Below are 14702 nucleotides of genomic sequence, written 5' to 3'. Positions count from 1 at the left end.
CTACCACATCACAATGTTAGTACAGCACTCTTTCTGCTAGGTGGGAGTGGACTCTTTAGAAGGAAAACTCTCTTAATTCATATTTTCTGGGTTTAAAGGTTACTCAAAGTCCCTCAGGGCAGCAAGCTAAACAGATGAAATTTTTCTCCCCCCTCTCTATTTGTCCACAATCAAGAAAGGAAAAAAAAACCCCAACCCTACAGCAGCATCTGGTACCAATTTTACTCCCAGAAACACCTCCACCAAGAAACTCTCTGCTTTTGCAGTGACAATGAAAGGCAGGGCAAAGGGGGAAGGGGAAGCCTTAACTTTGTTGGTCCAACAGTAAAATCCAGCATACTTACTGCAGGTCCTGGAAGACAAAAGAGAAACAAAGAAAAACAAAAAGTCACTTCATTACAAAGGAAAAAACATCATCTGATGAATCAAAATCAGAACAATTCAGGACTTTCCAGTTCAGTCCCAACAAGATGACTTCCCAGATACACCTAATGCCATCCCCATCCTCCTATGATGGGACCATCTCACTCGTGCTGTTGGCAGGGCTGTACTTACAGGGGGGTAAAACCATTTTTCTCCCATCTTTTCCCAGTGTAACTCTGTTAACTGCCTCTCCACATCACCCAGGCACATGGTGAGGCATCACCCACGTTCAGGGCTTGGGGCATCATGTGCAGCTGCAGAGCAGCCCCAGCAAAAAGCAGACAAGCAGCCAGAATTTCATGAACCAAAAGCATGCTTTCACCACCCAGCTTGGTTTTCTCCAGGTGGAGCTGGAGATAGCCTTGCAAAAGCCAAAGGAGAAATGCAGTGCCAGGGGCACCTGGCAAAGATGCTGCTGCTGCAGCTGCCACAGATCCTAAACATTGCTGCCCTCAGTCTTCATCCCTCTCACATCACACAACCCCACGGTCCTGCATCACCTCCACCCAGCCCCTGCTCCAAGGCTCTGCAGATGCCACAGGTCCCAGACGTTGGTGTCCTCACTCTCCATCTCTCTAACATCACACAACCCCATGGTGCTGCATCACCTCCACCCAGCCCCTGCTCAAAGGCTCTGCAGCTGCCACAGATCCTAAACATTGCTGCCCTCAGTCTTCATCCCTCTCACATCACACAACCCCACGGTCCTGCATCACCTCCACCCAGCCCCTGCTCCAAGGCTCTGCAGATGCCACAGGTCCCAGACGTTGGTGTCCTCACTCTCCATCTCTCTAACATCACACAACCCCATGGTGCTGCATCACCTCCACCCAGCCCCTGCTCAAAGGCTCTGCAGCTGCCACAGATCCTAAACATTGCTGTCCTTGGTCTCCATCCCTCTAACATCACACAACCCCATGGTCCTGCATCATCTCCACCCATCCCCTGCTCCAAGGCTCTGCTGGGCTCAGAGCAGCTGGTGTGCTGATGCATAATGCCTTCGATCCTTGGGAAGCACTCATTACACCTACAATAAGCAGCCTTTGAGTACCAGTGCCACAGTCTGAATCTGCAATTCATGGCAGGAGTTACCCTTCTATTGCCACACCACTTTCTGCAGCTTTTCCAGGCTGGTGCTGCACGGAGGTGAAGGCTGAGCCCCCAGTTTAATGCAATCCACATTTCACTCCTGTTTGTGAGGCAGCCCATAGCCCTGACTGGGGCTTCTTCATGCTCCATTTCCTGCCTGATCAAACCCAGAAACTAATCATAATTAAAGAAAAAGAAGAAGAAAAAAAGGTGAGGAAAATTTGAGTGAAGAAAAATCCCGATCCCAACAGCTTGGTTCATCTTCTGTCATTCAAGAATACAAACCAGGGAGAACACCTCAAGGTTTGTTTAAAGCTTAAAACATTGAAAAGCTGAATAACAACCCCCAAGAAAAGCCTAAGCATGAGGACTGAGAGTCACAACAGGCAGTGGCTGCTGCCAAGAATTAGCCTATTAACCTCTGCTCCTCAGCACTACTTGCAGCCTGGGCCAGCGTGGAAGGGTGAAGGCTGTCCAGAGGAGGGTGGCAAAACTGATGAGAGACCTAGAACACAGCCCTGTGAGGAGGGGCTGAGGGAGCTGGGGGTGTGCAGCAAGGAGAAGAGGAGGCTCAGGGCAGAGCTCATTGCTGTCTGCAGCTCCCTGAAGGGAGGCTGTAGCCAGGTGGGGTTGGGCTCTTCTGCCAGGCAACCAGCAACAGAACAAGGGGACACAGTCTCAAGCTGTGCCAGGGGAGGTCTAGGCTGGATGTTAGGAGGAAGTTCCTGGCAGAGAGAGTGATTGGCATTGGAATGGGCTGCCCAGGGAGGTGGTGGAGGCACCGTCCCTTGAGGTCTTCAAGAAAAGACTGGATGAAGCACTTAGTGCCATGGTCTGGTTGATTGGCCAGGGCTGGGTGCTAGGTTGGACTGTCTGAGCTTGGAGGTCTCTTCCAACCTGGCTGATTCTGTGATTCTGCTGCAGCTGCACTGTGTTGATACAAACAGGCATTGCCCAATGCTACAGCGACCAGACTGAGGTCTTGCTGAGCAGATGAGCTCTTGCTTTATTTGAGGACAGCACAGATCTAATTCAGAGGCTTCCCAGTCTTGAACTGGCCAAGAAGGCCAATGGGTTCCTGGGGTGTATTAGGAAGAGTGTGTCCAGCAGAGCAAGGGAGGTTCTCCTCCCTCTCTACTCTGCCCTGCTGAGACCTCGAGTACTGCCTTCAGTTTTGGGCTCCTCAGTTGAAAAGGGACAGGGATCTGCTGGAGAGCGTCCAGTAAAGGGCTACGAGGATGATGAGGGGAGTGGAGCACTGCCTGATGAGGAGAGGCTGAGGGATCTGGGGCTGCTTAGTCTGGAGAGAAGACTGAGAGGGGATGGAATCAATGTCTATAAATATCTGAGTGCTGAGGGTCAGGACAGGCTCTGCTCACTGCTCCCTGGGATAGGACAAGGAGCAATGGATGGAAGCTACAGCACAGGAGGTTCCAGCTCAACACAAGGGAGAACTTCTTGACTGGAAGGGTCCCAGAGCCCTGGCACAGGCTGCCCAGAGAGGCTGTGGAGTCTCCTTCTCTGGAGCCTCTAAAGGTCTGTCTGGATGTGTTCCTGTGTGACCTAAGCTAGACTGTGTGCTCCTGCTCTGGCCAGGGAGGTTGGACCCATCTCTTTGGGTCTCTTCCAACCCCTGGCATCCTGTGAGCCAGTGTATTTTCTCCTGTTTTTCCCTTAAGGTTCACAGCACCTTTGGATGGCCAATTTCCAAGGCAGGTGGGAGAGAGCAGCAGGCTGTTGTGAGAGGCACAAGCATCATCTCTCACCATCCACTCCCACAGAGACTTTGAACCAGTATTTAAACTGAATGATTCTCACACCCTAGCTTATATTCATTCATCCATCCTTCAGGAACACTCTGGGATGGATCAATCTTTGCAAAAACAAAGAGAAGGCCCAGGAGGGCTGAACGGCCATGCCCCATCCTGCTCACACAGCACCACCTGGCAGCAAGAGTGGAAGCAAAAGCTCCCAGGTCCCCTGCTAAAACCCCATGTTATTTCACAAGCACTCACTTCAGCAGTTGAGCTGCAGCCTCACTGGGACAGATCACGTTGGAAAAATAAACTAACATGACATTAAACATGGTTTTGCCTTTGGCATGGGAGGGGAACTGCATCTGAGACGTGTAGGCTGGCTGTCAGGACCAGCCTCCACAGCCAGTGCTGCAAATCCTTCCTTCCCCCTCACACTCAGAGGAGGCTGCAGATCCCATGTGGGGTTGTACTAAAAAGTGGTTTTCTTTCCATACACCATTTTCATGGTGCTGATGTGCAGGGGTAAGGATGATGGGACCTGTGCATTGGTGCTGGCAGGATGGGACTAAGCTTGGGAAATGCTGGACCAGATTGGGCAGCTGAAGGGCCAGCTCAGTAGTGACACCCCCCTGAGGAGGCTGCTGGAGTGAATGTCCTGACCTCAGGGTGGCAACAGCAGAGGAAATTGGTTTTTCAAAGTAGCCTCTCAGATGAGTGTCACTCAGACATCCCACCCCCCCCACCAGATCTGGGACACCTGTGCTGCTCCCCTGCCACCTCCACCATTCCCATGGAGCCAGATGACAGCAAGAGTAAACAAAATGGGCCAGCTGGAGCCATTTGACTCATTTACTCTCTGGTCTGTTTAGCTGGCAGGACAGCAGCTGAAATGCTCATCCAGGTACCTGTCTTGCTGTTTGAGGCCACAGAAGAGATGACAGCAGGGATGACAATGCCCCCATGAAAAGCTTTTCTACTGCTGGAGATGTGAAGCACAGGGCAGGGGTTTAGCACAGCCTCCCTGCCTGGGCAGCAAAGGGTGAATTTGGTGCATTTATGCTTCTCTACCACAAAACAGAACTGAGCCAAGCCCAGAGACAGGGCCACAGAGGGAGCCACCATGTGCCTGGGGGAGAACCAAGAGGTTCACCCCTGCAGTTCAGCACATGTAGCCAGGCTTGTCCCACTTCCAATCTAAACAGGGGAGGGATATTCCCCTCCAACTTGGTCAAAACCAAATCTTTGAGGGTATGAGATCTCTCTGTGGTAAAGAGCAGTTGTCTCAGTATGCTTTCAGGGTGACAAATCCATCCTTTAGAGAAACAAAGCTGTAAGATTAAATTTTTTGTATGTGAATCCATTGCAGCAAAACACTGAAGAAAGCAGGATTCAGGCTCGGTTTAAATCAACAAGAGGGTGAGATTGAAAAGGGACAAAAGGATCTCTCAAAAGCTTCTCTGCTTGTTTCTAAGGGCTTAATATTGAAACTTGCAGTGTGAAGCAGAATAAAAGTTTTTCAACGTGACCATTTCAACAACTGCCATAAAAAATGCTGCCCTTGGCAGTGCTGCAGCAGCACTGCTCTGCAGGCTGTAAAGCTATAACCACGCAGGGTCCCTGGGGATGGACACTATCATGCTACACAAACAAACTTTTATCCACACTGATCAGCTGTAGCAAAGGAACAAGGACCTGGTTTATGTGTGGTCAGGTTCTCAAACAAATATGGGAATCCATATTCAAGCTATCTGTGAAGGCAAACATCTGGCAGCTCGGCCAAAACCAATATCTGAGCCATGTCTGCTCTCCCCTTCCTATCTGCAGAGCAAGCTGTGGTGCAAGAGCTGGATTCAACTGGTGTGTCCCTTCCAGGGTGGCTGTGCTGGTGTGCCTGGGGGTGTCTGCTGCACTCCCCTCAGTTTTCCTCCTCATTGCAGAAGTGTTAAAAAACCATAACTTGTTATTAGTGATCTTTTTTCCCCCTCCTTTCTGAAAAGGATGCTTATTTTCCTGCTGACCCTGCACTGCTTCCCTGGCAGCTCTCTGCTTCATCAGAGAGATGTCACCTTTCAGCAGCTCTCACGTGGAACAAGGAGGTGGTAGTGAAGGACAAGGCTTGCTCAAGCTCAGCATTACCTCCCAGTCTCAGCAAGCTCAGCATTACCTCCCAATCTCAGACAACGTTCCCATGAATGCCTGCACATGAAAGCCAAATGTGCTGCCTGACCTCACCAGCTACCCTTGGTTAGATGCTGTACTCCACCATGCTCCTCAAAGCCCTCAGTGCTCTTTAAAAACTGACCAACAAAAAGAATCAAAGCTGCTTGCTGGCCTCTCCGACAGCCCAGCCCCTAGCAAAGCAGGGTTCAGTGAAGCTGGCTGGGCTCCATCATCACCCCTGGGAGTGCAGTGCTCACCCCATGGCTATATCTAGTGGAGGATGTCTCTGATGACTGCAGGGGGCTTGGACTTGATGACCTTTGGAGGTCCCTTCCAACCCAAACCACTCTGTGATTCTGTGATGTGCAATCCCTGATGCTTCAGGAGCAAAACCACCTCAGAACACACAACGATGCTCTGTGAAGGAGCACTGTGAACTGCCTGCCTTCCACGCAGATCAGTCCAGGGAGGACAGCACAACCTCCTGATTTCCCTCCCCAGCAGGTGAAAAAGTAGTTGTTTCAAGATGTTGGTGACCAGAAGGTTAATGCTGCTCTCTGTGCTAAGCCAGCTGTGTATTCGCCACCGGGCAGCAGAGAGGAGCATCCTCCGCAAACATCCACCTGGTCCCCACTCACTCTTTCGACGGTCGAGAAGCAGCGAGCCCAGAGGTGTAAAATGTCACCTGCTGCTTTGTGCCGCGCAGAGGCAGCTGCCAGCTGTGCTTGCCGGTTGGGTACGACCCTGCCGGACAGCTTGCCTTGGAAGAAGCAAGGCCAGCCCCGTCCCGCCCCTCTCCAGCGGCACTCCAGAGCTGCCAGCACAATGTACGCAGCCTCTCCCCAGCTGCCGTGGGATCGCTGCTTTCCCGTTCCACAAGGGAAAAGCAGCCCGGCAACCCGCAGAGAGCAGGCTGGCAGAGGCAGCTGTCGCTCCCGACTAAAAGCCCTCCCCACTCCGCAGCCCGGTAGCTGAGGCGCTGCTCCCGAGGGGCGCACACCCAGACACCGCCGCCCCGGCGCCGCCGCTGCGCCCAGGGGATGCTCACCTGGCTCTCCGCGCCGGCCGGGCTTGCCTCGCCTCCCCGGGGGGCCTGCGGGAAGCAGAGAGCAGAAGGTTACTCATGTTCCATGGGCAGGGAACTAGGGAGGGGACCTGGGCAGGCTTGGGAGTTATCCCCCCACTTCCTCCCCCCCTTCCCCAGCCAGGAGCTCACCCAGACTAACTCAGTCGGCTGGAAGCTAAGGAATGCATTTACAGCTTGGCACAACTCACAAGCAACTTCGATACAATGCACACTGCTAGAAGATACACAGACAGATATGCAGACACAGACACGTACAGATAGACACACACAGATATACAGACACACAGGCACAGATGTACAGACACAGATATAAGGCAGTGTGCACACACAGCCCTGACAGCAACCCTGTGCTGGGCTGCAGCAAGAGCAGTGTGGGCAGCAGGGCAAGGGAGGGGATTCTGCCCCTTGGCTCTGCTCTCCTCAGACCCCACCTGCAGTCCTGTGTGCAGTTCTGCAGCCCCCAGCACAAGCAGGACATGGAAGTGTTGGAGCCAGTGCAGAGGAGGCCACCAAGATGCTGAGAGGGCTGCAGCAGCTCTGCTCTGAGGACAGGCTACAAGAGATGGGGCTGTGCAGCCTGGAGAAGAGAAGGCTTCCAGGGGACTTGGAGGCTGTCACTGGAATGGGCTGCCCAGAGAGGTGGTGGAGTTGCTGTCCCTGGAGATGCTCAAGAGAAGACTGGCTGAGGCACTTAGTGCCATGGCCTAGTTGATTGGATAAGGCTGGCTGCTAGGTTGGACTGGCTGAGCTTGGAGGTCTCTTCCAACCTGGCTGACTCTATGAATTCCATGGCATAAATTAATTCCATGGTATAGTTTGATGGGCAAATGGCTACTGAGCTGTTGGGCTTTGTAAGGTTCATTGAGGATAAGGCAAGTTTTAAACACCAATAGGAGAGTCTGAAGCCACTGCCCAGCAAGAATCTCACTCAACACAACCTATGCCTTTTAAATGTTAGGTCAGGGAAACACATCTTTACCTAAGGACTTCTGGCACCAGGCTTGTGACATCTTTTCACTTACACTCCTCCTACACCTCTCCCTTACACTCTGCCTCACCCTTTTCCTCTGAGGACACAAACATAGACATATTTAAGGCCAGGCTGGAGGAGACCTTTAGCAACCTCTTCTAATGGGAGGTGACCTTGCCTATGGCAGGGGGTTGGAACTGGCTGAGCTTTGCAGTCCCTTCCAGCCTGAACCATTCTACGATTCTATATTAGCCATAAAGATGTGCCCTTCTCCAAGCCATGTGCTGCTGAGGCTCTCAGAGACTTTTCTGGGGGCACTTGGCCAAGGTTTTGACTTGAATTTTTTCCCCAGCCACTCCTTTTTCAGCTGAGTGACAGAATCATAGAATCAAGCAGGTTGGAAGAGACCTCCAAGATCAGCCAGGCCAACCTAGCACCCAGCCCTGGCCAAGCAACCAGAATATGGCACTCAGTGCCCCAGCCAGGCTTGGCTTCAACACCTCCAGGGACAGCAACCCCACCACCTCCCTGGGCAGCCCATTCCAATGCCAATCACTCTCTCTGCCAACAACTTCCTCCTAACATCCAGCCTAGACCTCCCCTGGCACAGCTTGAGACTGTGTCCCCTTGTTCTGTTGCTGCTTGCTTGGCAGAACAGATCAACCCCACCTGGCTACAACTTGCCTTCAGGTAGTTATAGACAGCAATGAGCTCTGCCCTGAGCCTCCTCTTCTGCAGGCTGCACACCCCCAGCTCCCTCAGCCTCTCCTCATATGATGAATCATATCATAGAATCAACCAGGTTGGAAGAGACCTCCAGGCTCATCCAGTCCAACCTAGCACCCAGCCCTGTCCAGTCAACCAGACCATGGCACTAAGTGCCTCATCCAGTCTTCTTCTAGAGAGTATCTTTGAGGCAGAGGAGTCCTTCCCCCTTGCAGGCAGGGATACAGCAAGCTGATCATGTTGTGACCTCAGCATCAATGCTGAGCTTCCTTTTAGGGTCCCGTTTTCCAGATGAACTCCTGCCTAGCTTATGCCCTAAGTTGGGATTAAGGCTTGCACCATTTCAGAGTATCTGCCACGTGCTTGTGTTCAGCTTTGTTTTGTGAGCTTGGAATGGTTCAGATTCCATTCCCCCTTCTCCCCTGTCAGCACTATTTGAGTTCCCTTCAGCCTATCAGCCTTTTTTGAGTTAAAAGTGAATCAACCAGAAGAATAGCATGAACAAATTGGTTGGTTCAGCCACTCTCAGAAAAGTGGATTCTTCTTTCATTCTTTTTGCCCCCTGTCCCTCCTTTTTTTTTCCTCATATGGCTTCACTTAGAGAGAAGGAGACCTTTGCAGGAGCACATGGTGGGATCTGGTATTGAGCATAAAGAAACCACGGCCCAGGTCTAGCTGGCTCTTCCTGAACAAAGGCCAATTTACTTGCTTGTTCTCAGGGGAAAGGGTTTATGGCTCATGAGCAGAAGTCAGATGCTGTGATGCTTGCTCAGCTGATACTCATCAGGTATTCCAAGTCAGGCTGTGGGCTTCGAAACCACAGATCTAAGATTAAACAGTTTTGGGTCACAACACTTTGCGTGAACCTTTCTGGCTTTGGATTCCAACAGACCCAAAAGATGCAAAGTAAATACCAGACACAGATTGGAAACATGCAGTACATACAGCCTACAGGAGTCTTCCAAACAAAACAAAACAACCCACCTAGATTCATTTCAAATTTGGCCCAAGTACCCCAGAAACCCTCTGAAATCCTGGGCTATGTTTTATGTTAATAGCAAAGCCACCCAGAAAGCAATCTCTAGCTGTTAGCTGAGCAAAGCTCCTGGCAGTACCATACATGACCCAGTTGCTATCAAGATACAGAACAAGCAACAAATTACTCTTCTTCTCTTGCATCCACACACAGCCTTTCTGAGCAGGGATGCACACAGGTGTTGCTCTCACAATGTTCTGGGGAGCTGTGCTCAATCTCAGGGAAGAAAACTCCTGTTCCAGGAGCCAAGCTGCAACACTGCTGCTGTTATTGGAATAATAAAGGGGCAGTATTTAAGGTATGTTTTGGGTAGAGCACCTCAGGACCTCAGCACTAACAGTTTACAGCCTTAAACTCTCCTCATAGAATCAACCAGGTTGGAAAAGACCTCCAAGCTCAGCCAGTCCAACCTAGCACCCAGCCCTACACAATCACAGTATCACAGTATCATCAGGGTTGGAAGAGACCTCACAGATCATCAAGTCCAACCCTTTACCACAGAGCTCAAGGCCAGACCATGGCACCAAGTGCCACGTCCAATCCTGCCTTGAACAGCTCCAGGGACGGCGACTCCACCACCTCCCCGGGCAGCCCATTCCAGTGTCCAATGACTCTCTCAGTGAAGAACTTTCTCCTCACCTCGAGCCTAAATTTCCCCTGGTGCAGCCTGAGGCTGTGTCCTCTTGCTCTGGTGCTGGCCACCTGAGAGAAGAGAGCAACCTCCTCCTGGCCAACAAGACCATGGCACTAAGTGCCCCAGCCAGGCTTGGCTTCAACACCTCCAGGCACGGCCACTCCACCACCTCCCTGGGCAGCCCATTCCAATGCCAATCACTCTCTCTGACAACAAATTTCTCCTCACATCCAGCCTAGACCTGCCCTGCCACAACTTGAGACTGTGTCCCCTTGTTCTGTTGCTGCTTGCCTGGCAGCAGAGCCCAACCCCACCTGGCTACAGCCTCCCTTCAGGTAGTTGTAGACAGCAATGAGGTCACCCCTGAGCCTCCTCTTCTGCAGGCTGCACAACCCCAGCTCCCTCAGCTGTAGGTGAAGCCCTATGAGGAGAGGCTAAGCTAAAATAAGGGGTATCCAGTGAGAAAATGGGATGGGGCAGATGACTGGAAGGCCACAGTCCCAAACCCTCCCAGTGGTGCAGCAAAGCAAACTCAAGTCTTAAACCTGATGTCTACCAACAGCAATGAAACCTGCACACAAGAAATGAAACCTGCACACAAGAAATGAAGCCTTGTAGCATCTCAAGCAAGAGCCAAGACACTGAGGGTGTAGCAGTGTTTTCAGCTGTTGCTGTCTGAGCTCCTCATCTCCTGGGTGGATGCTTGTTGCAAAGGGGAAGGAAAAAAAAGAGGAAAGAAAAGAATAACACTGTAAGCTTATTCAAGAAGTGAAATGATATATACACCAAAGCACTGATTAAGCTCCACTCTAAACAACCAAGATGGAGCTGCTTGCTCAGGATTCTGGATTTCCACCCCACACCTTTAAATCATTTCTTTCCCTGTTTTTATCCCCCACACCCAGAGACAGCTTCTTCAAACAGTCAAGTGCATACAGCTCTTTTGTTTAGTCACCAGGGCACGAAGATAAACTGAATTTGAGATATAATTTAAGAAGTGACTGGAATAAAGCCACAACTGCACTTACATCAAACATGGGATTTTTTTTCTCCCCCCTCTTGTTATGGCTGGTCTCACTCAGGCTGTTTCCAGATAATACACTGGCACAGCTGCAGGGCAGGAGCAGATGTCTGCAGGATACCCCCCTCCATTTTCATAACACAGGGATGCATATTTTGGCAGCTGTACGCAAGGTAGAAAGGTTTTTCGTGGCAGATTTCAGTTTCCCACATCTGTGCTGAGACAGCTGCTGCAGCAGGGCTGGGCAGAGATGGTAACTTGGAAAGCCCTTCAGAGAGTGCCTGTGCACAAACACCCACACATATTCCCTTCCCTCTTTCTCCAGAGCAGCAACCATCCATGGCACAGCAACATGTTCCTGTGGCCAAGAGGGCCAGTGGGATCCTGGGGTGTACTAAGCGGAGTGTGTCCAGCAGAGCAAGGGAGGTTCTACTTCCCCTCTACTCAGCCCTGCTGAGACCTCATCTGGAGTACTGCCCTCAGTTTTGGGCTCCTCAGTTGAAGAGGGACAGGGATTTGCTGGAGAGGGTCCAGTAGAGGGCTACAAGGATGATGAGGGGAGTGGAGCACTGCCTGATGAGGAAAGGCTGAGGGACCTGAGGCTGCTTAGTCTGGAGAAGACTGAGAGGGGATGGAATCAATGTCTATAAAATCTGAGGGCTGGGGGGACAGGCTCTGCTCACTACTCTCTGGGATAGAACAAAGAGCAATGGATGTAAGCTGCAGCACAGCAGGTTCCAGCTCAACACAAGGGGGAACTTCTTTCCTGTAAGGCTCACAGAGCCCTGGCACAGGCTGTCCAGAGAGGCTGTGGAGTCTCCTGCTCTGGAGCCTCTAAAGGTCTGTCTGGATATGTTCCTGTGTGCCCTGAACTAGATTGTGTGGTCCTGCTCTGGCAGGGGAGTTGGACTCTGGAATACTGTATTGGGAAAGACCTGCTGAAGTCCAACCATTAACTCAGCACTGTCAGGTCAGCACTAAACCATGTTCCTCAGCACCACATCACTCAGCTTTTAAATCCTGTCAGGAATGGGAACTGCATCCCTGCTCTGAGCAGCTTGTTCCAGGGCTTGATAATTTCTTTACTCTTTCAGAGAAGAATTCTTACCTATTATCCAACCCCAACCTCCTTCAGCACAGTTTGAGACCAGAATGAACACAGGCTCCTTTTTTTGCTACAGATACAAGTTAGAAAGCCATGTAGTGCTGGAGCTGGGGAACAGAAGGGGTGCCAGGCTTACACTGGAGCCCTTGGCAGCACTTGATTGAATTAATTACCTTCATCTTCTGCATCAGCTAGCTTAGAGCATCACTGCCTGGAATAAAAATGCAATCAGACACCCTCAAGTTCTGCTTTCTTAGAAAGCATTTGTAAGTCAGCCTTTATCCTGCTCAAATACTTGCTAACACAAAGCCAGCTCAGGCAGAAGCAAGAAGCCACTAGCCACCAAGTTGCAGTGAATTATCCAGTGGATGGAGATGAGCATTGCTCTATTGGAGTCATTGATTTTGTCCCTGTGGAACACCAACCTGTTTGCACACACAGAGAATCAACCAATCAACCAGGCTGGAAGGGACCTCCAAGCTCATCCAGCCCAACCTAGCACCCAGCCCTGTCCAACCAACCAGACCATGGCACTAAGTGCCTCACCCACTCTTAACTGGAGCACCTCTGCAGCCTGAGATATTTCTCTCTGTATTCCCTGCAGAAATAATTCTCTTTTTTCCCCTAGGACTGCGAGACACTTCTATAAGGTAAGCAAGATAACAAAGCACTTATTGCTTCCTTGGTTTTCAGCTCCACTCTGCCATTTAAACAAGTTTGACATGTTGGATTACAAAATCTCTTGTGAAACATTCAGATCTGACACAAAGCACTTGAGTTTTGATGAATTGCCCTTCTGGAGCACGGAAGTACTCAAAGCTAATGCATATTATCTACAATCAGAATTAGCCCTTGCGGAGCCAGGATCCCACACTGCACAAGTAAAACATTCTCTGGCATTTTTTAATCCTCTCACAAAAATTGGAAGAGAAACCAGCAAGCCAAGGCTTTGGAGCAGCTGAGCAATGCAGCTTCTCCTCTGCCTACCCTGCAAATAGCACAGTGACTGCAGGGAAGTGTGCCCAGCAGAGACTCTGAGCAAGGAGCCACAGAGTTTGTGTTTTGATGCTCTTCATCCACAGAAACATTTGTGGGCACAGGCTATGGCTAATGCCCACTTTGGCAGGATTTTCCACCCTCATTGCTCCTCAGCTTCCTAAAACAGAGAGTGCAAGCTGCCACATGCAAGCCATAAAGAGTGCCAAAGGTGGGGCCAAGCACACAACCACCACACAAGTGTCACCAACAGACTTAGCTTAACAAATCAAGTTTGACCCAAAAATCAAAGCTCCTGACTGTGTGCTCTTCAAGCCACTGCTTGTGCCAGTCATAGCACACACAAGAGCAATCACAGAATCACAGAAACAGGCAGGTTGGCAAAGGCCCTCAGCACCACCAAGTCCAACCTAGAACCCTGCTCTACAAGATTCACCTTAAACCATATCCCACCCTCCCTGGAAGTGTTCAAGAAAAGCCTGGATGAGGCACTTTGTGCCATGGTCTGGTTGGCTGAATAGGGCTGGGTGCTAGGTTGGGCTGGATGAGCTTGGAGGTCTCTGCCAACCTGGTTGATTCTATGATCCAAACCACCCTGAAACACATCCAGGCTGGGTGACTCCACCACCTCCCTGGGCAGCTCATTCCTGTCCCTGACCACCCTCTCCATGAAAAACTTCTTCCTAATGTCCAAGCTAAACCTCTCCAGCCTCAGCTAGGAAGCCACTCCTCCCCAATGATCTCTTTGACAATGTCATTTAAAGGAGACATGATTCAGCCATCAGGAAGTCCACTCACCTGATGCCACCATGGGGAGAGGTGTTCTGAGCAGCACTGTTGAAATGCTACTCAGCACACAGGGAAAGGCTCTTTATTAACATCATTGCAAGTGAGTAATGGCTTTAAACTGGCAGAGGGAAGATTTAAATTGGATGTCAGGAAGAAATTCTTTGCAGTGAGGATGGTGAGACACTGGCACAGGTTGCCCAGGGAGGTTGTGGAGCACAGAAGCACCCAGTGTGATCTTTGGTCACATTGGGTGATTCTGTGCTCCACAGCCTCCCTGGAGGTGTTCAAGGCCAGGTTGGATGAGGCCTTGAGTTAGCTGTTCTAGTGGGAGGTGTTCTAGGGGGCTGGAACTGGCTGAGCTTTGAGGTCCCTTCCAACCTAAAGCATTCTGTGATTCTATTAACATCATTTCAAGTGAGCAATAACTGCAACTATTGAAGAGCTCAGTAAAAGCAAGAGAAAAACAATGAAAACAAAATACCTGAGAGAAAGAGAAAGGTTCAGACTGGACATGAGGAGGAAGTTCTTAAGCATGATAGTGGTGAGACCCTGGGATGGGTTGCCCAGAGAAGGTGTTGAGCCCCATGGGTGGAGTTGTTAAAGGCCAGGCTGGCTGAGGCTGTTTCCAGCTTACTCTAGGGTAGGGTGTCCCTGGGCATGGCAGGAGGGGTTGGAACTTGCTGATCCTTGTGGTTCCTTCCAACTCTGACTGATTCTATGATTCTATAGTGCCCAAAAGGAGCCTTCAGGTGTATTAAAATATCACCATACATCATAGAATCAAGCAGGTTGGAAGAGACCTCCAAGCTCATCCAGTCCAACCTAGCACCCAGCCCTGGACAATCAACCAGACCATGGCACTAAATGCCTCATCCAGTCTTTTCTTCAACACCTCCAGGGACAATGCCT

At 50.7% G+C, this 14702-nt stretch overlaps 1 protein-coding gene across 1 annotated transcript in view; it reads right to left on the bottom strand.

Annotated features, from left to right (window-relative positions):
* Positions 1 to 14702, bottom strand: part of COL23A1 (collagen type XXIII alpha 1 chain) — a 222820-nt gene that overhangs the window by 52877 nt on the left and 155241 nt on the right. Inside the window, 3 exon segments of the mRNA XM_064162148.1 lie at position 252; positions 310 to 352; positions 6478 to 6522. Of these exon segments, the coding sequence (XP_064018218.1) occupies position 252; positions 310 to 352; positions 6478 to 6522 (89 nt within the window).

The sequence above is a fragment of the Pogoniulus pusillus genome, chromosome 22, assembly GCF_015220805.1.
Source record: "Pogoniulus pusillus isolate bPogPus1 chromosome 22, bPogPus1.pri, whole genome shotgun sequence".
Taxonomy (NCBI): domain Eukaryota; kingdom Metazoa; phylum Chordata; class Aves; order Piciformes; family Lybiidae; genus Pogoniulus; species Pogoniulus pusillus.
The sequence above is the reverse complement of the archived record's forward strand: the minus strand, read 5'-3'. Positions and strand labels throughout refer to the sequence as shown.